At 43.1% G+C, this 23,781-nt stretch overlaps 1 protein-coding gene across 2 annotated transcripts in view; it reads left to right on the forward strand.

The window, feature by feature from the left end:
* The window catches only part of LOC134345870 (kelch domain-containing protein 1), a 122,118-nt gene that overhangs the window by 90,308 nt on the left and 8,029 nt on the right, over window positions 1–23,781 (forward strand). For both annotated transcript variants that reach the window (XM_063047195.1, XM_063047187.1), the window contains exons 9-11: window positions 1,077–1,189; window positions 13,710–13,782; window positions 21,983–22,067. In XM_063047195.1, coding sequence (XP_062903265.1) covers window positions 1,077–1,189; window positions 13,710–13,782; window positions 21,983–22,067 — 271 coding nt within the window. The remainder of the gene's footprint in view (window positions 1–1,076; window positions 1,190–13,709; window positions 13,783–21,982; window positions 22,068–23,781) is intronic.

Consider the following 23,781-nt stretch of genomic DNA (forward strand, 5'->3'; position numbering starts at 1 on the left):
ACATGGGTTAAGGGTGAGGGGGGGGAAAGTTTAAAGGGAACATTAGGGGGGGCTTCTTCACATAGAGAGTGGTGGGAGTATGGAATGAGCTGCCAGAGGAGATGGTAAATGCGGGTTCTTTTTTAACATTTAAGAATAAATTGGACAGATACATGGATTGGAGTGATATGGTCCGTGTGCAGGTCACTGGGACTAGACAGAAAATGATTTGGCACAGCCAAGAAGGGCCAAAAGGCCTGTTTCTGTGCTGTAGTTTTTCTGTGGTTTCTCTGGTTTCTAAATAGGACCATCTGCTTAAAGATTACTTTCCTGGGTATACTCACTCCCAGGTTTATTGGCTGTGAAAGGTTTTCAGGGTCAGGCTTCCAAACCATGTTCTTCTGAAGCCTAGATGATTTTCCAACATGGGCATTGATCATGCATGTACAGAGTCAGCAAGAAGGGCATTTTGCAATCAGCTTAGACTGTTTTTCATGTTAATTTGTTCAAGGAACATGGATGTCTCTGGCGATATTGACATTTATTGTCTATTTAAATTGACGAAGAATCAACAACAGTGGTGAATCTGATATAGGTCGGTTGGGCAAGGTTAGCAGATTCCCTTCTCTGAAGGCCTTTGCTGAATAAGGTTTTATTTTCGTATACTTCAATTTTATTTTAATCATTCAATTCCTATTCCCTGGCTACCTTGGTGGGACTCGAACTACTGTTTCAGATCAGTCGTTAAGAAATAAAGGCAGAAAACTATGGAATGATAACTAGTCATTGACCTGATATGTTAATTCTTATTTCTTGCTGCACAGTGAGCTGCTGAGTATTTTCAGTTTTTATTTCAGATTTCCAGGTTCTGCAATTTGTTTGCTTCTTGGGTTCAGAGCACAAGTTGACAGAATCTACTGTACAGTACCAAGTGCTAATCTTGTGCAATTGGCCAGTATAATCGGTTCAAATTGAGCAAAAACTTGAGTAGGCCTTTTGCTTGACTGAGTTAATGTGTTTTATTACTTCAATTAATCAGTCACTCTGTTTGTAATGGTGTGCTGCTAAACCACAATTGTATTTTTTTAACCCCTTAGAATCATGGTTAAAGGAATACGTCCACAGGGGCGCTCATGGCATACACTGACTTCTGTAACAGATGATCAGCTTTTCGTTTTTGGTGGATTAAGTGCAGAAAGTCAACCTCTTAGTAAGTGCTTAAACAATTTTTCTGAGTTATCCTTAATGCAGACAGATTTACTTTCTGTTATTTTTCCTGAGGCATTTCATGAACATTAAATTCCTCCCAAATTTCTTTACCTTTTCCTACACCCTTCTCATCATCTGAGGTTCTTCATTCTCTACGTCACCTCTCTCTTGATCTCCATCTCTCTTACAACACTGGAACTCGGAATATAACGTGTACGGGGTCTTTCTTTTTGTTAAATTTAAAATGACTTCTCTTGTTATGTTATACTGAGGAATGCTGAGACAGTCTCTAACTAGACAGTTGCTTGGGTTATTAGAGATAGCAGGGTGCTATTATCCAATGGGTGGTCATGTATCGTTTTGTTTTCGGATACAATGCTGTATCATATGACTGTGGATGGGGTTTTTGGGGGGGAGTCGGAGGAGAGACGGAGAGGACGGTGGACGGGGTTTTGGTGGGGAGTCGGAGGAGAGGCGGAGAGGACGGTGGACGGGGTTTTTGACGGGGAGTCGGAGGAGAGACAGAGAGGACGGTGGACAGGGTTTTTGGGGGGAGACGGGGAGGACGGTGGACGGGGTTTTGGTGGGGAGTCGGAGGAGAGGTGGAGAGGACGGTGGACGGGGTTTTTGACGGGGAGTCGGAGTAGAGACGGAGAGGACGGTGGACAGGGTTTTTGGGGGGAGTCGGAGGAGAGATGGGGAGGACGGCAGACGTGCAGAAAGGCTCCAGTTGATCACTCCGGGTGGTACTGAGCCGTGAGTCGACAGGATCCGGGTGGTCGTCAGGAATCGATTGAGCTCCAACGGTAGCACGCGAAGAACTTGGACTTGGATAAGTGTTGGCACCTTTTTTTTTCATTACTTTCCTCTCTGTATCGAATTTATATTAATGTCATAGAATTAGTAATATCTATAAAGTGTACTTGTTAAAATTTACTGGGTGTGCTGGCTGATGATTGATGTTTGGGATTGATTCGGGCGGTGACCGACACTGTGGGGAGTGTTGAGGCAGGTGCTGGGTGGGATTTCCCCTAGACATATACGAGCCAATATAACGGAACGTTACAAGTGGGGGCTACTGTCCTGGATTTGGATTTTCGGTAAAGCTGTAATAGTTGTCGCATTAAGTGGTGTGAAGATGGATCGAGATAAGATTGTAAGTTGGTGTGAATTGGAGGAGGTACCGGTGAATCATGCTTGCGTGCTAAGTGGGGTCAATTATCGCATTCCGGCAGATGTACTGGTGCGAGGGTTTAGTTTGATTAAAGGTATCGGGCAGGTAGAATTTATGGCTAGAAGGTGTGGGAAAGAACTGGAGTCCAGCTGGATGTTGGTGCGGATGAGTGCCAACGTCATGATGTTGGAGCTACCAGCGACAGTCCACGTCCAGGGGGAGGCAGGGCCGTGGGGTCTCCACACCCTCCTGGAGGACGAAAGTGAGGAGGTGCCAGAGGAGGAGCTAGATAAGGCCCCAGGGGAGGAGGGGAGGTGCTAGTAGCCAGAGGTGGAGGTGTGGAGTGGGAAGGCTTGGCCAGGCCCCGTCCCCCAGTTAGGGCTGAGACCTCCGAGTTATTGGCTGCCATTACCTCCCTGGCGAGAAGGGTTGAGGGGCCCCGCCCGAAGCTGAGAATTTTCTCGGGAGCCAGGCCCACCCCGGAAGGGGAGGATGAATATGAGACCTGGGTTGAGGATACATCCCAGTTGTTAGAGGTGTGGCCAGTTTCAGATGAGGAAAAGAGACAGCGATTGGTGGAAAGCTTAAGGGGTGGGGCAGCCCGTGTGGTCTGCGAGTTAAGAGCGGAACACCCTTTGGCTTTCCTGTCGGAGTGTTTGGACACTTTGGAGGAAGTGTTTGGACTGTCAGGAGATCCCTGGCAACATTTAGCGGAGTTTCAAGGGATGGGGCAGAGAAGAGGGGAAAAGCTCTCAGAATACGTTTTCCGGCTGGAAGGGAAGCTTACGGGGCTGCGGCACCAAAGGGTAGTGAGGGCAGACGAAGTGGCGAAGTTGAGGATGAGCCAGATATGTAGAGGTTCCCGGGAGGATGACAGGGTGGCTTGGAGTATCCAGCAGTCATATAAGAGGAGCCCCCCTCCATCATTCGGGCAGCTGATTAGAGAGGTACGGGTGGAGGAGAGTGCTTCGGGCCGACCAGGGGGCTCGAACCCCCGGGGACGGTCTTCAGCGGTTCAGGAGATGGTAGCCGGGGTGAGATCAGAGAAATCCAAGGGGTCCCCGGGGGGGGGAGGCCTACCGGGAGGAGAGAGGCGGCGGGTAGCGGGTGCTATAACTGGGAGAGAGGGGCATTTCCAGCAGGAATGTGAGTGGCCGGGGGTGTGCTACAGCTGTGGGGAAGCGGGTCACTTGCGGAGGGATTGTGAGAGACGAGATGCTCCGAGGGGGGAGGGCTCCCGGGCCACTAAGAAGGGAGAGCTGTCGGGAAACTTAGGAGAGGCTCAGTGAGGGAACGGACTGGAGTCTCGGAAGGAACACGTTCCCAGAAAACAGCTATGGAACCCCAGAAAGTACAAGCCCAAATTCTGGATGGACTGGTGGGACCCTGTTCCAGTGTGTCCCTACGGATAGAGGGAATCTTTGCGAAAGCCATCCTTGACACCGGGTCACAGGTTACCTTACTGTACCAGTCGTTCTACAACAAATATCTGAAGCGTTTGCTAGTAACTCCGTTTAATGCACTGGAGATTTGGGGCATAACTGATGGTGATTACCCGTACGATGGGTACCTGTCAGTGAGATTGGAATTTTCGGAGGGAGATGTGGGAGTGTCGGAAGCCTTGCAGACGCTGGTGTTGGTCTGTCTGGACCCGGTGGAAACTGGTGGTGCTGCCCTCTAGTGGGGACTAACTCCCCTCTGGTGTGACGGCTCTTGGGAGCCGTTAAGAAGAAGGCGGGGGAGAACTTTCTGGAGACCCTCTCGGTACACCCAGTGTTCCGAGCGGTGTACGAAGGAGTGGGTGACCCTCAGGGGCTGGATCCTGAGTGCAAACGAGGGACGGTGTGGTGCACTCAGGCGAGGCCTAAGGTGATATGGCCAGGGGAGGCGGCATTAGTGATGGGGACCCCCAGATTCCCCAGAGTACCGGCGGGCGAGGCCCTGCTAGTAGACGCCCCAGACGACCTGGAAGGGGAGTTCCAGTTCCCGGCTGGGGCGCTGGTGAGACCTGAATTGCGGAGGCCCTCAGTTGTACAGGCACGGCGGATGGGGGTGATGGTAAGGAACATAACGGAGCGGGATCACTTTTAACTGCGGGATGCCCCTCGCGCTCTTGTTCCCGGTGACGGTGATGTCCAGCGCCCCCGTGAAGCCCACTGGAGGAAAACTATTGGAGAACGGGGGGCGGCTGACCGAGGAGGCCTTTAATTTTGAAGACTCCCCTGTACCGCCAGCGTATAAAAGCAGGCTGGTGGAGAAGATGCTGAAGTTAGGGAATGTCTTTTCCCAGGGCGAGTTTGATGTGGGATGTTCCAAGAGCGCTCGGCACACTATCCGGGTGACAGATGACACCCCGTTTAGAGAGAGGTCGCGGCGGTTAGCCCCAGCAGATGTGGAAGATGTGCGTCAGTTGAAGGATGCAGGGAATATCGCGGAGTCCCGAAGCCCCTATGCATCCCCCATAGTGGTGGCAAGGAAGAAACATGGGAAGGTACGCACGTGCGTGGACTGCAGGACCCTGAACCGGCGCACTGTTCCTGACCAATATACGGTCCCAAGGGTGGAAGATGCCTTGGCCTGTCTGAGTGGTGCACAGTGGTTCAGTGTATTGGATTTGCGGAGTGGGTATTACCAGATTCCGATGAGTGAGACCGATATAGAGAAGACGGCCTTTATCTGCCCCCTGGGATTTTTCCAGTTCAAACGAATGCCCCAAGGCGTCTCGGGGGCCCCAGCCACCTTCCAGCGGCTCATGGAGCGGACAGTGGGGGACATGAACCTGCTGGAGGTATTGGTGTACCTGGACGACCTGATAGTGTTTGGATCTACGTTGGAGGAACATGAGGAGCGGCTGCTGAAGGTGCTGAGTCGGCTGAAGGAGGAAGGGTTAAAACTTTCCCTGGGTAAATGTCAGTTCTGTAAGACGTCGGTCAGTTATGTCGGGCACATAATCTCGCGAAATGGAGTGGCCACTGATCCGGGTAAGATAGCCACAGTAACCACCTGGCCGAGACCTCAGAAGGTGAGCGCCTTACGCTCGTTTTTGGGGTTTTGCAGTTATTACCAGCGATTCGTGAAAGGATATGCGAAAATGAGTCATCCATTGAACCAGCTGTTGTGTGGTTATCCACCTGTGGGGAGGAAGAGGAAGGGAGACCGAGGGCCAGAGGTAAGAGGATACTTGAACCCAGGGGAGCCTTTTGGATTGAGGTGGAATGCTCAATGTGAGGAGGCGTTCCAATCTCTGAACAGGGCGCTGACACAGGCCCTGGTGTTGGCTTTTGCTGATCCCCGGAAGCCATATGTTCTATACACTGATGCCAGTCACGAGGGTCTGGGGGCTGTCCTGTACCAGTAACAGGGCAACGGATTGAGGCCGGTGGCGTTTGTCAGCCGGAGCTTGTCGCCATCTGAGAGAAACTATCCCACTCACAAGCTGGAGTTCTTGGCGCTGAAATGGGCGGTGGTGGACAAGTTGAGTGACTACCTATACGGGGCCCAGTTTGAGGTAAGAACTGACAGCAACCCCCTCACTTATATCCTGACCTCGGCAAAGCTAGATGCTACTGGGCACCGGTGGATAGCAGCCTTGTCTGCCTATGAGTTCAGCCTGAAGTACCGCCCGGGGAGTCGGAACATCGATGCAGATGCCCTGTCTCGTCGGGCGCACGAGGAGTCAGGCACGGCTGAGGAGTGGAAGAGTGTCCCTGCCCCGGGAGTAAAGGCCATGTGTCAAGTTGGGAGCGACAGGGAAGTAGTAGCACAGATGGGAATGGATCGGGCAGTAGGTCAATTGGGGGTTGACGATGATGTGCTACCCACTGTTTACTGTAATTTGACTGCTCTGAGGAACAGGCAGCTGCCGGAGTTGAGCCCCCAGGAAGTGGAGGCGGCTCAGCGTGATGACCCGAGCATTGGCACTATCTGGTACGCGGTTAGCCAGGGTGATATGGGGCAGGTGGAGAAGGCGAAGCATGCCTCCGTTCCCCTACTACTGAAGGAGTGGCCTCGGTTGAAGCTGAAGAACCACGTCTTGTACCGGGTCACGTCGCCTCCGGACCACCCCCGGCGCTGGCAGCTGGTCATGCCTGAGAAGTATTGGAAGACTGTGCTCCAGGCACTGCAAGATGATTCCAGGCACTTAGGGGTAGAGAAGACCTATGGATTAGTCAAGGACCGGTTTTACTGGCCCCAGATGAGGGGGGAGGTGGAAGAATACTGTAAGACCTGTAGTCGTTGCATCCGGAGGAAGACCTTACCTGTGCAGGCGGCTCCTTTGTCCCACTTGCAGAGTGCAGGACCCATGGACCTGGTATGTATGGATTTCCTGTCTATTGAGCCAGACACCAGCAACACCACCAATGTCTTGGTCCTCACAGATCACGACACGAGATATGCGCAGGCTTTTCCTACTAAGGATCAGAAAGCGACTACAGTGGCGAAGGTGTTATTGGGAGAAGTACTTTGTTCATTATGGCCTTCCCCGGCGGATCCATAGTTGTCAGGGACGGGACTTCGAGAGCAGGCTTATCCATGAATTACTGGGTATGCTTGGGGTTGAGAAATCCAGAACCACCCCTTATCACCCGCAGGGTGATCCTCAGCCCCAGAGGTTTAACCGAACCCTGCTGGACATGCTCGGCACTTTGGAGATTGGACAGAAGAGTAAGTGGAGTCAGCACATTTCCCATTTGGTTCACTGTTACAATTGTACTCACAATGATGCTACGGGGTACTCGCTCTACTATCTGATGTTCGGACGGGAAGCGAGGTTGCCCATTGATCTGTGTTTTGGGACTGAAGTGGGTGAAATACCTTCGAAGCCATGTCTGAAGTACATGTCTGATATGAGGAGAGAGTTGAGAAGGGCGTATGAGTTGGCTGAGGCGGCAGCCACCAAGCAGAACCAGCGGAATAAGAAGAGGTATGATCAGAAAGTAAAGTTCGTCCAGCTATTGCCGGGAGACCGAGTCCTTATCCGGAATTTAGGACTACCTGGAAAGCACAAGTTGGCGGACCGTTGGGCAGCCACCCCCTATGTGGTGGAGAGTCAGATGCCGAATCTCCCTGTTTACCGGGTGAGACCTGAGGACGGGAAGGGGCCTGTCAAGGTACTCCATCGGAACCACCTATATTGCCTCTGAGTCGAGAGGTGAAGGTAGACCCAGAGCCTGAATGGGAGTTTACGCCTAGTACGAGGACTCTGCGAGGGCGCAGGGCGAGGGAAGAGCCCGCTGCGAAGAAGACGGGGCCGGTCCCCACCTTGCGAAGGGATACGTCATCGGAAGATGATTCCGACGTGTGGTACCTGTTTCCGTTCGCTGATTCCCCGGTGCCGGGAGAAGAGGCTCCTGGCCCTTCCATCACTGAGTTAGGGGAACCGAGGGAGGGTGTTGCAGAGTCGCCTGTATTACAGCCGGAATTGGGGGAGGAGAAGGTGGAGCCAGAATCTGAATGAGGGGTCCCAGTGAGGGGGAGGGTCCGACAGATAGGCCCGGGGGGTCACCTGGGGTGTCTGAACAGGGAGAGTTGGCAGAGGAAGTCCAGAGGCCTCAGAGGAGTAGGCGTCCCCCGGAGAGACTAACTTATACAGCTCTGGGAGAACAGGGTGTGATCTCTACTGCCCTAGAAAGTTATGTCACTGCTTTATGCACCTGGGTTGGGTTTTGTGTTTTACAAGGAGCACTGGTGAACTCTGTTAACGTCATGAGGGCATGACTTTTATTGGTGGGGGGAGAGTGTACGGGGTCTTTCTTTTTGTTAAATTTAAAATGACTTCTCTTGTTATGTTATGCTGAGGAATGCTGAGACGGTCTCTAACTAGACAATTGCGTGGGTTATTAGAGATAGCAGGGTGCTATTAACCAATGGGTGGTCATGTACCGTTTTGTTTTCGGATACAATGCTGTATCATATGACTGTGGCCGGGGTTTTGGCGAGGAGTCGGAGGAGAGACGGAGAGGACGGTGGACGGGTTTTTTGACGGGGAGGACGGTGGACGGGTTTTTTGACGGGGAGTCGGAGGAGAGACGGGGAGGACGGCGGCCGTGCGGAGAGGCTCTGGTCGATCACTCCGGGTGGTCCCGAGCCGTGAGTGGACAGGATCTGGGTGGTCGTCAGGAATCGATTGAGCTCCAACGGTTGTGCACGAAGAACTTGGACTTTGATAAATGTTGGCGCCTTTTTTTTCATTACTTCCCTCTCTTTATTGAATTTATATTAATGTCATAGAATTAATAATATCTATAAAGTGTACTTGTTAAAATTTACTGGGTGTGCTGACTGATGATTGATGTTTGGGATTGATTCGGGCTGCGACTGACCCTGTGGGGAGCGTTGAGGTAGGTGCTCGGTGGGATTTCCCCTAGACATATATGAGCCAATATAACGGAACGTTACAAATGCAAATCTCTCCTGGTCTGTTACCAATATTATTCTGTTTCCTGCACCATTTGAAGGGATTCAGGATAATCTGGGAGGCTTGATGATCTTTTTGAGGTTTTTAAATGATAAGGTAGATCAGGAAATCTGTAGCAGTATTTTTGATTCAGAGCTGCAGGAACCAGTTACTGACTTTCAATATTTTTTGTTTTATTGCAAGATTAAGTGACTTGGCGCAGACTTTCTTCTATGTCAACTGACCTACAAGTCCACAGAGGCAGTTTCATTCACTAAGCCCCTCTATTCAAAGTTCAAAGTAAATGATGGATGCTGCTTTCCTACAACAGCACTCCTTGTAGATGTACTCAATGGTGGTGAGGGCTTTACCTGTGAACTGGACTGTATCCACTACTTTTTGTAGGCTTTTCCATTGAAGGGTATTGGTGTTTCCATACCAGGACTTGATGAAATCAGTCAGTATAATCTCCACTGCACATCTACAGAAGTTTGTCAAAGTTTAAGATGACATGCCAAATCTTCACAAACTTCTAAGAAAATAGAGGTGCTGCTGTTCTTGCTTTATAATGGCACTTAAGTGCAGGTCCCAAGACAGATCCTCTGAAATGAAAGCACTGAGGAATTTAAAATTTCTGACCCTCTCCACCTCTGATCCCCAATGAAGATTGGCTCATGGATCTCCGGTTTTTTCCTCCTGAAGTAAATAATCAACTCTTTGGTCTTGCTGACATTGAGTGAGAGGTGGTTGTTTTAGCACTGCTCAGCCAGATTTTCAGTCACTCTCCTCCATGCTGATTCCTCACCTGCTTTGATACAGCTAACGGCAGTGGTGTCATCAAGAAATTTTAAAATGGCATTGGAGCTGTGCTTAGCCTCACAGTCATAAGTGTAAAGTGAGTAGAGCAGGGGACTAAGCACACAGCTTTGTGGTGAACGAGTGCTGAAGGTGACTGGAGAGTATGTTGCTGCCAATCTGATCTGACTCATGTCTGCAAGTAAGGAAGTCAAGGATCCAGATGCACAAGGAGATTTGAGGCCTAGATATTGAAGCTTATTGGTTAGCTTTGACGGGATGATGGTATTTAATACCGAGTTGTAGACACTGAAGACCATCCTGATGTATGCATCTTCATTGCCAGATGTGCCAAGGTTGAGCGAAGTGCAAATAAAATGACATCTGCTGTTGATTTGTTGTGACAGTAGGCAAGTTCAAAGTACATTTATTATCAAAGTATGTATACTATATACACCTTGATATTCATCTCCTTATAGGCAGCCACAAAACAAAGAAACCCAATAGAACCCTTTCTTTAAAAAGAAGTCATATAGCCAATGTGCAGAAAAAAACAAATTGTGCGAACAATAGAAGTAAGCAAATAACATTCAGAACTGAAGTTCCCAAAAGTGAGTTCACAGCCACAAAACCAGTTACAGTCAATCCAGGAGACCCTTAGTTGCAGGTCACTACCTCAGTTCACTACAAAGATCGGCTAGAACACTGGCCCATCTCTCTCCTCTGGGCCTGATACCCTGACCCTTTCAATCTGGCCTGGTGCTTAAATTGGCCAAACATCAGGTGGTTCCTTGTTCTTGGTCCTGGGCCCCGCCACCTCAATTCAGCCAGTTCCCAATCTTTCCCCTCTGGTGTGGCTCCTGTGTAAGTCAAACATCGACTTGTTCCTTGCTCTCGGGCCCTGCAGCCTCTACTCTTCCTCGTCTCGGTTTAGCAGCTTTGAGTTGCCTCCAAGTTTGCTCCAGCAACAGCCAAACATTGGCCTGGGTCCTGCTGCTTCGATTTGACCTGTACATCCATACCACGACCATTCTGCAACTCAGAGACTCCAGTTCACACCACAGAATGCCAGGTTGTACAAGCTGTCCAAAAGCTCAACTCTGAAAGGGCAGTTGCAGGCAATTGATTGCAATAATAGTTTTTGAGGAAAAAGTGCAATGAAGTAATTCGTATTTCTGCTGCCAGCAACACATCACTGTGCTTCATGTTAAACAGAAATTGGACTGGATCCAGGTCGCTTCTCAGGCAGGAGTTAATATGTTTCATCACCAACTTCTCAAAGCACTGTATGTGTTACTGGACGATAGTCATTGAGGCAGGTTACTATGTTCTTCTTGAGTACCGATATAATTGAAGCCTGCTTGAAGCAGGTGGGTACCACAGACTGCTGAAGCAAGAGTTAAAGATATACTGATATCTTTAATTGACCATTCCAACCAGTTAATCAGCGCAGGTCTTTACTACTCAGCCTGTCTGAGCCGGATTCTTTCCATGGGTTAACCCTCTTGAAAAATCCTCCCACATCAGCCTCAGAGACTGTAATCACAGGGTCATTGGTGAATGTGGGAGTATGTGAAGGTGCCTCCATGTTTTGATGGTCAAAACTAGCATAAAAGGCGTTGAGCTCATCTGGATGTGAAACCTGTGTTGCTTGGGTTCACTTTGTTGGAAGTGAAAGAATTCAAGTGCTGCCCTAGCTGTCAAGCATCCTTCAGTGATTGAAGTTTAGTCTAGAGATGCTACTTAGTACGTGAGGTGGTTTTCTGGCGGTTGTACCTGGACCTCTTGTATTTTACTTGGTCGCCAGACTTGAATGCCACTTATCTGGCCCTCAGCAGACTGTGGATCTCATGATACATACAGAACTTCTGGTTAGGGATGACTCTGAATGATTTTGTGGGGACACATTCATTTTTATAAAACGAGTTTTCATAAGGTCCGTGATAACCATGGCGTATTCATTCAGATCCTCTGAGTCCTTGAATATGGCCCAGTCCATCCAGTAGCCACTCCTTTGCCTCCTGCAACTACCCCTTTGTTGTCCTTACTTCTAAATTCTTGCTCTTTATCCTCTACCTGTATGCAGGTAGGAGGACAGCCAGATGATGGGATCAGAATCAAGTTTATTATCACTAGCATATGTTGTGAACTTTGTTAACTTTACAGCAGCAGTACAATGCGATACATGATAAGTATAGAAAAAAACGGAGTTACGTAATATATATGTATATTAGTTAATTGAAGGTAAGTAGTGCATAAACAGAAATTTTAAGTAGTGAGGTAGTGTTCATGGGTTCAATGTCCATTTAGAAAGCAGATGGCAGAGGGGAGGAAGCTGTTCCTGAGTGCAGGCTTTCAGGCAACAATGAGAAGTGGGCATGTCCTGGGTGGTGGGGGTCCTTGATGATGGAAGCTACTTTTCTGAGGCATCGCTCCTTGAAGAACTCTTGGATACCACGGTTGCTAGTACCCATGCATGGAGCTGACTAATTTTACAACTCTCTGCAGCTTACATTGACCCTATGCAGTAGCACCCACCCCCCCCACGCATACCAGACAGTGATGCAGTCAGTCAGAATGCTCTCCACGATACATCTGTAGAAGTTATTGAGTGTTTTAGGTGACAAATCAAATCTCCTCAATCTCCTGATAAAATACTCCCTCCACTTCTGATCCCTCTGAGGATTGGTTTGTGTTCTCTTGTCTTTCCCTTTCTGAAGTTCACAATCTGCTCTTTTGTCTTACTGATATTGAGTACAAGGTTGTCACTGAAACACCACTCAACTAGTTGGTATATCTTGCTCCTGTACACCCTCTCATCACCATCTGAAATTCTGTCAGATACAACGATGGTTGTATCATTAGCATTTTTATAGATGGTATTTAAGTTATGTCTAGCCACACAGATTTCTTGAAATGCAGTCAAGGAATCGAAGAATAGGCATTCCTAATCGAAGTATAACAGTGGTCAAGTGTGTTGGGGTCTGTTATACTGCAGGTGACATGTTGATGATAATTGGCCAGAGATTTCTTCAAACAACCCTGATTGAAGTCCTCAGTAATGATTTGAAAGGCATCGGGGTAGGCTGTTTCTTGTTTGCTGATCATGACACTCAGTATGTCTAGTACATTGGCCTTTGGCGGTACATAAACTGCGGTTAGGATCACAGAGGAGAACTCACGCGGTAAGTAGAATTGTCAGCACTTCCCCCGTCTTTTGCCTTCTCAGATTCAGCAGTCCAGTCCATCCAGTATATGAAGAAACCCTTGGATCTTACCAACATGCCCGAGGTCAGCCATGTCCCTGTGAAACACAGAACCCAGCTATCCCTCATTTACTTCCAATGCAGCAAATCTTGCTCTTCGGTCCTCCACCTTATTCTCCAATGACTGTGTACATTTGCTGACAAGATACCAGGTAGAGGAGGCTTCATACTCCGACGTTTTCATCTGACTTAGAGTTTTCCCCTCCCCCTTCTCTTCCAGCTGTAGTAGTGCACCAGTGATGGCAAGATGGTACTGATAAAACACAGCGACGCTTTGTGGGCAGCTTATAAAACTTATAAATTTACTTCTGAACTATTCTCAGTGCAATCTGCAGCCTGTAATTTCCCTCTATTGAAATGAATGAGAAATCATTCGAAAATTGGGTTATTAAAGAAACTGACTCATTAGACATCAATTCTGACAGAACTGTTGCAGAAAGATCTCAGTAAACAGCTGCCAGAGATTTGCTGCTTCCATGTTCACGCACACCACATGCTTGTTAGTTATGCTTGCCATCTTGTTAGTTATACACTTTGCTGGCATTTTTCAGCAGCCATAGATAATTCTGAGAAGAACGGCAGAACTTTTAAAAATAATTATTTAACGGCTCAACAGAATTAAGTAGTTAGCTCGTAATCAATTGTCTTGAGGTTATTCCTCCATATTCTAATTTGGGAAAGTACTAGGTTCATGTACTAATTTAGATTACCTGGTTATGTTTCTTGTCTTTTAACATATAAAATCTAATTCTAACGATTAAACAATAACTTTCAGTCTGATGTAGAGAATGTCTTTGTTCAACTTTTGTGCATTATTAATTATGATGGTGACCTCAGTTTCATTAGAGGCTTAAATTAGTCAACAGTGTTTCCCTTTATCTCTTCCTAGGTGATGCATGGATATATAATGTTGGAGCTAGTGAATGGAGGCAACTGGAGCATTGTCCTAAGAATAGACCCAGGTATAAACAAAGGAAATTTCTGCTGAAGAATGCAACTTTTTTTGTGTACATAAAAAATCAGTAATTATTATTTGAGAGGACTCACAAAATTCGCCATATTTCAGTATTTAGACAGTGGGCAGGGTAAAAGAAGACAACGAAGGTAAACTTAAAGTGAACTTGTGTATGTGGTAACAAATTGGAAATTCTGTTTAAATCATTGATTTGATCCTGTGCAGAATTTGAAATACCAAAGTTGCATTGTCCAATTCTAAACAGTTTGCCTAAAATAAATATTCATTAGTTATTAAATAATTACTATAATTTTTAAACTTAAAACCATCTATTTTGGGGAAAAATAAAAATGCAGCAATTAAATAAATTAAATTAACAAAGCTGATTAAAGACTTGTAACTGTAGACCTGTGACTCTTAACATCATTGGTAGGGAAGATGTCGGAAAAATATTCTTAGGAAAAGAAATTGGAAAGGCAAGGACGAATCAATGCCAGCCAACCTGACTTTGTCAAGGGCAGATCCTGTCAGACTAATTTGATTGAAATCTTTGAAGCGGTAACAAAGTGTATTAAAAAGGGCAGGGTAATATAATTTACATAAACTTTAGTAAAGCCTTTGACAAGGGCCCTCATGGGAGATTGGCTTGCCAAGTAAGGGCTCATGGAATCCAGGGCAAGTTGGTAAACTGTATTCAAAACAGACTTGGAATAGCAAACCTCGGGTGATGCCAGAGGGTTGTTTTTACAATCAGATACCTGTGACTAGTAGCGTACCACAAGGATTGGTGCTGGGACTCTTGCTCTTTGTAATGTACGTGAATGACTTTGATATGGGAGGCATGATCAATAACTTTGTGGATGACATGAAGTGGTGTTTGGTAGTATAGAATGTAGTCTTCGGCCACGGAGATCATTGTTTTGGCGAAATAGGCTGAATTTGATGGTGATTAATTGAGACAAATGTAAGATGATGGTTTGCAGGAGAACTAATGAGGTTGCAGTAATGTAGATATACACAATGAATGTTAGGGTCTTGGGAGGTATTACAGAACAGTAAATTATAGTAAAATTTCATAGATATTTGAAGGTGGCAATCAGATATACAACATAGGAAGGCATATGGGATATTGTCCTTAATTAATTGGGCCATTGAGTACAGAAGTAAGGAGGTTATGCTCCAACTTTATGAAATTTTGGCCAGACTTCAGTTGGAATAGTGTTGCAATTCTGCTCACCAAGGAAGGATGTGGTAGCACTGGACAGTGTGTAAAGGAGATTAACCAGGATGTTGCTTGGGGTGAAGTAGTTCAATTATGAGGAGGAACCGGAGTAGTATTTTTTTACCCCCCTGGGAGCAGAAATTGTTACGGGGAGACATTCTGAAGTGTATAAAACTGAGGGTATAGATGGGTAGACTGCAGGAAACTTTCATACATATCAGAGGAAGGTAAAACTAGAGGTTTAAGGTAAGGAGGAAGAGTGGATTTGAGGAGGAGATTCTTCAACCTGAGGGAGCAAGCAATTGGAATATAGAGGTACGTACTCTGGATAGAGTGGTTGAAGCTGGGTTGCTGATAACATTTATTAAGTGTATGGATGAGCACTTCAATCATTTGGACAAAGATGGCAATGGACCAGGTATGGGGAATGGGGTTAATATGGAAGGGTATCCAATGCTTAGCATGGACAAGTTGGGCCAATTGGCCTGTTTCCATGCTGCATGGATTTCTGAGAATATCAATGTGGTGCTATACACTTAACTTGTATCTACTGTTTCCTGCAAGCAAGGTTTCCATTTTTAAATGAAATTTTGTTTTAAAAAAAGTTGATATTTCTCCACAGGGAATTAGGAATGGGAATTGAAAAAATATTGCTTCCACTCTCAGGGCTGTACTCTCTAGTGCAAAAAATTAGGTTATATGCTAACTAGTACAGTATATGATTTTTTTTTTAAAAAGAACAAATGTGCAACTTGTGAGTTACATGCTCAACTTCAGTTGATAAAATTTTCTTATTGAATAGTTGCAGCACTCAGTCCATAGAATTCTTATGTAGCTCTTCACAAGAGCAATCCAGGTCATCACATCTCCCTTTTCTTTCCCAGAGACCCTGTTTTTATTTTCTAAGTATCAAACAAATTCTGGATAGGTTTGATTCTTCTTCCTCTATTTTCAGATAATGAATTGTAGATACTGACTACTTGCAACACAGGATCCAGTACTGGTTGTAACGCTGTATTCCATAATACAGCTTCAGATATTTGAGCACTTTTGTGTCCCTGCGTTTCTGTTCTAGTGTCCTCTTCAGAACTGTCCGTTTCTTATTCCTTTACATTTTCTTCTTCATAGTAAAGTCTATTACTTTACTCTTCTTGACAGTACAGTGATAAAAAAGGTATTTAGCCAAGACGTTAATCCTGTTTCTTTCTTCACAGATGCTGCATGGCCTTCTAGGTATTTCCCACATTTTCTGTTTTCAATACTTCATTTCAGCCCCTAGAATGAATTAATTGCCAGCTGAATTTTAGCTGAATAATTTATTGTTATGCTTTAAATGCTTTTTGAAAGTCCACAATTTAACAGCATTGTCCTCATTAAGATAGAACATAGAGCAGTGCAGCACAGTACAGCCCCACAGCCTACGATATTGTACCAACCTTTTAACTTACTCCAAGATCAGTGTAACCCTTTCCCTCCCATAGTCCTCCATCTTTGTTTCATTTAGTTGTCTATTGAAGATGTTTTAAATGTCTTTTGTGTATCTGCCTCTTCCACCATCAATGCCAGTATGTTCCATACACTTGCCACTCTGTTTTTTTTAAAAAAAACAAAACAACCTCTAACTTCCCCAAACCCACACTTCCCTCCAATCACCTTAAAATTTTGCCCTTTTGTATTAACCATTGCTACTCTGTAGAAAAAGGTACTGGCTGTCTTATACACCTCTATCAAGTCACATCTCATTCTCCTTTGCACCAAAGGGGGGGGGGATCTAAGTTCACTCAACCTTTTAAGACATGTTCTCTGATCTAGCCAGGATCCTAGTAAATCTCCTCTGCACCCTCTCTAAAGCTTCCATCTCCTTCCTATAATGAGGCAACCAGAAGGGAATACAATATACTTGTAGTCTCTGTGGAGTTTTATAGAGCTGCTGTATTACCTCACGGTTCTTAAACTCAATCCCCTTACAAATGAAGGCCAATACACCATATGCCTACTTGACAACTTGTGTGTCAACTTTGAGGGATCTATGAACAATGACTCAAGATCCCTCTGTTCCTCCACATTACCAAGAATCCTCGTTTAATTTGCACACTGCCTTCAAGTGCAACCTTCTAATGTGAATTACTTCACACTTTTCTGGGTTGAACTCCATCTGCCACTTCTCAGCACAGCACTTCATCGTATCAGTGTCACGTTGTAACTTATGACAACCTTCGTGTCATCTTCAAACTTACTAATCCACCCTTCCACTTCCTCTAAGTCATTTATAAAAGTCACAAAGAGCAGGGGTCCCAGAACGGATGCCTGTGGAACACTACTCATCGTAGACCTCCAGGCAGAATACAGTCCATCAATTATCACCCTCTGCCTTCTTGGGGCAAATAAATTCCCAATCCATAAATTTCCCTGACTCGCATGCTTTCTAATGAGCCTACAAAGGAACCTTGTTGAATACCTTACTCAGATGCATATATACCACATCCACTAGTCTACCTTCATCAGTTTGTTTTAAATGAAGTAGCTATCAGCATACTATGAGCCTTCACCCTGTCTAACTGTTACCACTTCCGGGGCACCACATACTTCTATCCATAGCTTTCTCTTGAGATGCACTATCATTCATTGTGCAAGTAATACCTGGTTTAACTCCCAAAATGCATTATTTTGCACTTAGCTGAGTTGAATTCCCATCTGTCATCCCTTTTCCTAGTTCAGCTAAATTCCACTTTTACAAAAAACAATAACCTTCACTGTCCACAATACCATCAATATTGATATCATCTACAAACTTGCTGATTATGCCACCTACCATTTGATTAATTTAGAGTTAATGCATTAATTAGATTAATTCACTTTTAGTTGTGGCATGTGTTAGAATCTCAAGGACAATGCTATGTTTTATTTTATGATGTTTGTTCACATGCATAATTTCATAGTATGAAGAACTAATAAACAGACAATTCCCACATTGGAAAACCAACATATGAAGGCATGTTATGACCAAAGTCTTCAAGTACATTATGTAGCACTACTTTCAATGGAAATGTTAAGTCCTGGAACAGACAACTCAGTTGTCCCCTTAGCTACAAGTTCAAGTTTGGGTAGGCAAATTGAGAAATAGTTTCAGAAATTTAGTTTGGTCTTGAGTAGATAGTTTCTGTGTTCCAGGTATCTGTGCATCATTACCTCATTAATCTGCTACCTATTTTGAAAACATTAAAGTAAATGGTTTCATCAAATTTCTCGTGAAAGAAATTTTATTTTTCACAGTGTGTCATTATACCTAAAATGGTTAAAGAATCTTTGCATGGTACATTTACAAAGTGACTATGTAAAGAATTGTTAGTGGATCTTGTATCTTGGTGTCAGATCCTTGAGCACTATTTACATCAATTTAGAAATTTTGATTTTTGCTGTGTATTTCACGAATTGCTAATTAGGCTTCCAACCTGTGAAACAAAGGAAATTACCAGAACTGCTATTATATTTTAATTATGTTGTAAATACTTTATTTCATGATAGGTGTGCTATTAGGTTAGAACTAAGTTTCCATATCATGCCCTAATCTTTTCAAAATACATTGACTTAAATTTTGTTATTGAACTATGGCCTAATGTCTCTAATTGGAGATTTTCCCATTTAGGGACTCACTAATAAAGATTTTAAATTCATTTTAATTGTAGGTATTTTTAAATTTAAAAAAGATGTTATAGCCTCTTTAATTTTCAGAGGAGTTTTAATGTTAGATTAGGTTAGATCATGCAAAAAATTGCTTAGCATTGGTACAAATGCAAATTATATTTAAATTATCTATTAAATTTCAAAATTGTATTCCCTGTTTAAAAAAATTGTACAAGATATTTGTGGATTGGGCTTTTAAATTTTGTATGATGAGCTGTACACATACAGTTTGAATGATTTCCATATTGCTGTTTAATGTAGATATAGGGATTTGTTTATTTTTCTGGTTTTGATAATTACTGTTGTAAAATAATCCTAATATTTCACATTTTGTAACTGTGCTTTTTAGTTGTAGTTTGTTTCATTTTTTAAGTCTCCCATTTTCATTCTGTATATATTATGAATAAATAATTGAAACATTCTGTAATAGAATTTATACTAGTTATGGCAGTGACGTTTTGCACCGTTTTAGATTAGCAGCAACCAAGCGTAATAGAGCACTGTTACAGTCTGTACAAAAAAAAGGATCAGGTTGCAAGCTAGGATTTCAACATGTTCGAGTCAGGAAAGTCTACTCCATGTTCTACGGTGAAGCAGCCCAGGCAGGAGTTTACCAACAGCAAGTCATGAGGCAAAGGTTTTGATGAGGTGAGGAAAGCAAAGGCAGATGCAGAGTGCAGGGCAAGGAAATGTAGACTGCTTCTTAGTTCAACACAGGTGGGAAAAAATTATTTATATTAATATTGTCTAGTTAAAGTAGGGTGATTATTGTAGCAGATCAGTTAAGAGTACAATACATGATTTCAAGATTATATTGTTTAGATTACTTTCCATTGCCAGATTATTAGAAATAAGTTCCAGAAGTCTACACTGGATTCAGCTCGGAATACAGAGGGGAAGTTTCATAAACTAGAACTAGTTTGTAATAAGAAAGGCATGTCCTGCATGTTTTGTGCCCTTTTACATGCCTTTATTTAAAAACCCATGTAAATATAAAACTGAAAATTATTCTTTTTTGGCAATAAAATGTTGAAACTTATTATCAATTTAATATCTTGATGCATAGACTTGTGTTTTAGAATATACGTATAAAGGTTCGACATTCAACTGCGTAATTTATTTATACTGAACAAATTATAGATGAGTTTAGCATTAAGATGGGTATCTGCCATTTTAAAGAATTTTAACACCACAACAGAATTTTTTCCTTTTTATATTTATAAATTCATATTCCCAAATCAGCTATCTTATTTTCTACTGCTGGTGCTGTTGTGAATGGTTATATACTATTAATATTTTTTATTGTTGAGAGAAGCTTTATTGTAGCAGTGAATTAATTTTTACTGCTGATTTAGCCATTTATCTTTTGGGTATCTTTCTGCATTGTATCATTTATTGCAGATTCCAGGCTAAAGTTTAGAAATCACCAGAGGTATTTTTGAGTGTCTCTCAATTTGTTTGTTGCTTTCCTTTCATCAGCTGTGAATTTTGATCAGAGTTCTAATTGTAATGAACAGGACCATGGACATCAGTGCAGTAATATCTTGAATTATTAGCACTTAATGCAATACAGATTTGAATCCTGTATAAATTAGTAGAGGAAAAGATTGCATATCCTCCTCCCAGTTTGCTTTTCTTGGCAAGAAGCATCTTATCTGAAGTATTTCACCATTTGCATATCTGATTAATGCTGCAGCACTGCTTTCTCTAAAAACTAAAATCTGTATCTTCCTAAAATTCTCTAAAACAATTTATCATTAGAACTTTCCACAAATCCAAACATGCTCAGCAGTATATTGTGGATTGCCAGGTGACTTTCAATGCAGATATCTGTATTGACTTCCTTTGTTATGTTTTGTATATCAGTTCTGAAACAACATTTGGATAATACTAAAGAAGTAACTGTCTTCCATTGTACATTGGTAGAACAAATAACACTTTTAATCAGATTTTGTAATCTGATATCTTGACAATTCACCATTCATGCAAATCACTATGGAGGCAGTAGTAACTCAATATGTAAAGAAAACAAGTACATTTGGATAGTTTTTTTATTTTGTGGATTTTATATTAAATTTTGTTTGAGAGCAGTTGAACATGGCTAATTAAAGACATTCTTAAATTTTAGATCTAGTTTCAAACTACTGATAAATAACTCGGGAAGGAAGGATACAACAAAGCACTTCAATTTGATTTCCTACTGCAACACAGAAAAGGCCATTTTACCTGTATATGCTGGCTCCTGGCAGAGCAATCCCATCTGTCCCAAATATTTATCCCCTGTTGTCCTGTAACATTCTCTTTTGATTTGTTTACCACTTGCGTATCTACATTAGGAGTAATTTTCAGAAACCAGCTAAACCACAAAATATGCTTTTGAGATGTGAGAGAAAACTGGTGAATGCAGCGGAAACCATCTAGTCATGGGGAGAATATGCAAACTTCAGAAGGAATACAAATCAGAACAAACCCAGATCCTTTGAGCTGTGAGACAACAATACCAACTTGAGCACTGCCATATGGTCCTTAACTTTATCGCTTTCCTTGATTCTTTCTTGTTTAGAAAACCTTATACAAAATTTGTTCAGAGTGGACCCACTCTGAATAGGGATCTTTTGGTCTCCTTTAGAGCAGCTTTCTTCCTTGACATTTCCTAGATGGTCTTTATTACCATTTTCCATCTTATATAGTTGAAGGTATTGACTGCCACTCAAGAGGCATTGGTTAATTATGATCAAACCAAATTAAAAGCTTTCAAAATCTAGACAGTTTTAATTACTAAACATGGCAAATAGTTTTACATTAGTATAGGTTTTGAAGGTGAGTAAGCAACTTTTATTTAAAAGATTAATTTCTACTCTTATAAATCAAAATATACATGCTCTCTCAAGATAAATATTCTATGAACTTTTCATGCTAAATTTTATCAATGTTATGTATTTCATTTGATAAACTTGAACAAAGTACGTGGTGTACAAATTTTAAACACTAACAGGATACCTATTACATCCACATTGAATGGAAAGAATTCTGGTGAAAAATAAAAGGGAAGGGCATTTTAATACTTTCTGAGAAAGCAGTTGTGCAAAGATATGGTATTGATTATGTCTTCATTCAACGTTTAGAAAAAATTAGCACTGACAGCTCTCAACCTTAAATTGTCTATGATTGCACAATTTAAAGAAGATAAATCATAGTTGCATATTAACATTTACTGTTATGTATTAGAAAAAAGGAAATAAAACCTTTGGCATTCATAACAAATATATTTTAATCTATTTAACATTGAAAACATCTGCAGGTTGTGGCATACAGCCTGTTTGGGGAAGGAGCATGAAGTGATGGTGTTTGGTGGGAGTAAAGATGACCTGCTGTCCTTCGATTCTGTGAGTACATTTTTTCGAAATGATTTGTCTTTGTAATAGTAAATCAAGATTGGAGAACAAGTGTGTTAGTTAAAATAGTTTCTAGTTTTTCTTTAAACTCACAATCTCTGGTTCTTGAACTATAAACATTTTTCATTATTGATACTTGCTAATTTTTAATCACTTAAGTAAAGTGAGAAGGAAGAATTAAATGACAGAAGAGTTAAGAAAGTTAAGTGAAAATGCAGTTTTTAGAAATGCATATGTCATAGTCATACTTTATTGATCCCAAGGGAAATTGGTTTTCGTTACAGTTGCACCATAAATAATAAATAGTGATATGTAAATTATGCCAGTAAATAAGTTCAGGACCAGCCTATTGGCTCAGGGTGTCTGACCCTCCAAGGGAGGAGTTGTAAAGTTTGATGGCCACAGGCAGGAATGACTTCCTGTGACGCTCAGTGCTGCATCTCGGTGGAATGAGTCTCTGGCTGAATGTACTCCTGTGCCCACACAGTACATTATGTAGTGGATGGAAGACATTGTCCAAGATGGCATGCAACTTGGACAGCATCCTCTTTTCAGACACCACCGTCAGAGAGTCCAGTTCCATCCCCACAACATCACTGGCCTTACGAATGAGTTTGTTGATTCTGCCAGCCAATCAAAGAAATTAAAGATAACAATCTGCTGGATGTGTGTATCTTTCATCGAAATCTGTTCCAGATTGGATAAATTCTTTCCTTCACACTATGCACTTCCTGAGTTGACTTTACTTTATTACTTACATCTTTCATATACATGAGGAGTAAAAATCTTTTATGTTATGTCTCCGTCTAAATGTGCAATGTGCAATTTATAGTAATTTGTAATAAATAGTATGTACAACAGGACAGTCGGTATGACATAGAAATACAATTGTATCAGTATGAATTAATCCGTCTGATGGTCTGGTGGGAGAAGCTGTCCCAGAGCCTGTTGGTTCTGGCTTTTATACTGCGGTACAGTTTCCTGGATGGTAGCAACTGGAACAGTTTGTGGTTGGGGTGACTTGGGTCTCCAATGATTCTTCGGGCCCTTCTTACACACCTGTCTTTGTAAGTGTCCTGAATAGTGGGAAGTTTACATCTATAGATGTGCTGGGCTGTTCACACCACTTTCGGCAGAGTCCTGCGATTGAGGGAAGTACAGTTCCCATACCAGGCAGTGATGCAGCTGGTCAGGATGCTCTCAGTTGTGCCCCTGTAGAAAATTCTTAGGATTTGGGGGCCCATACCAAACTTGTCTGAGGTGAAAGAGGTGCTGTTGTGCCTTTTTCACCACGTAGCCGGTATGTACAGACCATGTGAGATAGTTGGTGATCTGTATGCCAAGGAACTTAAAGCTGTTCACCCTCTCAACCCCAGATCTATTGATATCAATAAGTGTTAGCCTGTCTCCATTCCTCCTGTAGTTTTTGCGACATTGAGGGAGAGGTTGTTTTCTTGACACCACTGTGTCAGGGTGATGACTTCATCACTGTAGGCTGTAGCTTTATATCAAAACAAAACTTAATACAGATTATTCAGATTATAGATTGTTCAACATAATATATTCTTTGTTAAGAGAATAGCTAGAAAGTACCTTGGCCATCTCTGACATCAAAAATGATGAAGCTCTGCGTAACTTCTTGTTCAGTAGAGTTACTTAAGGAAAGTTTACAGTAATGTAAGTTTATATTTGTACAGGTGTCCCC

This window comes from Mobula hypostoma, chromosome 1 (genome assembly GCF_963921235.1).
Source record: "Mobula hypostoma chromosome 1, sMobHyp1.1, whole genome shotgun sequence".
NCBI lineage: Eukaryota > Metazoa > Chordata > Chondrichthyes > Myliobatiformes > Myliobatidae > Mobula > Mobula hypostoma.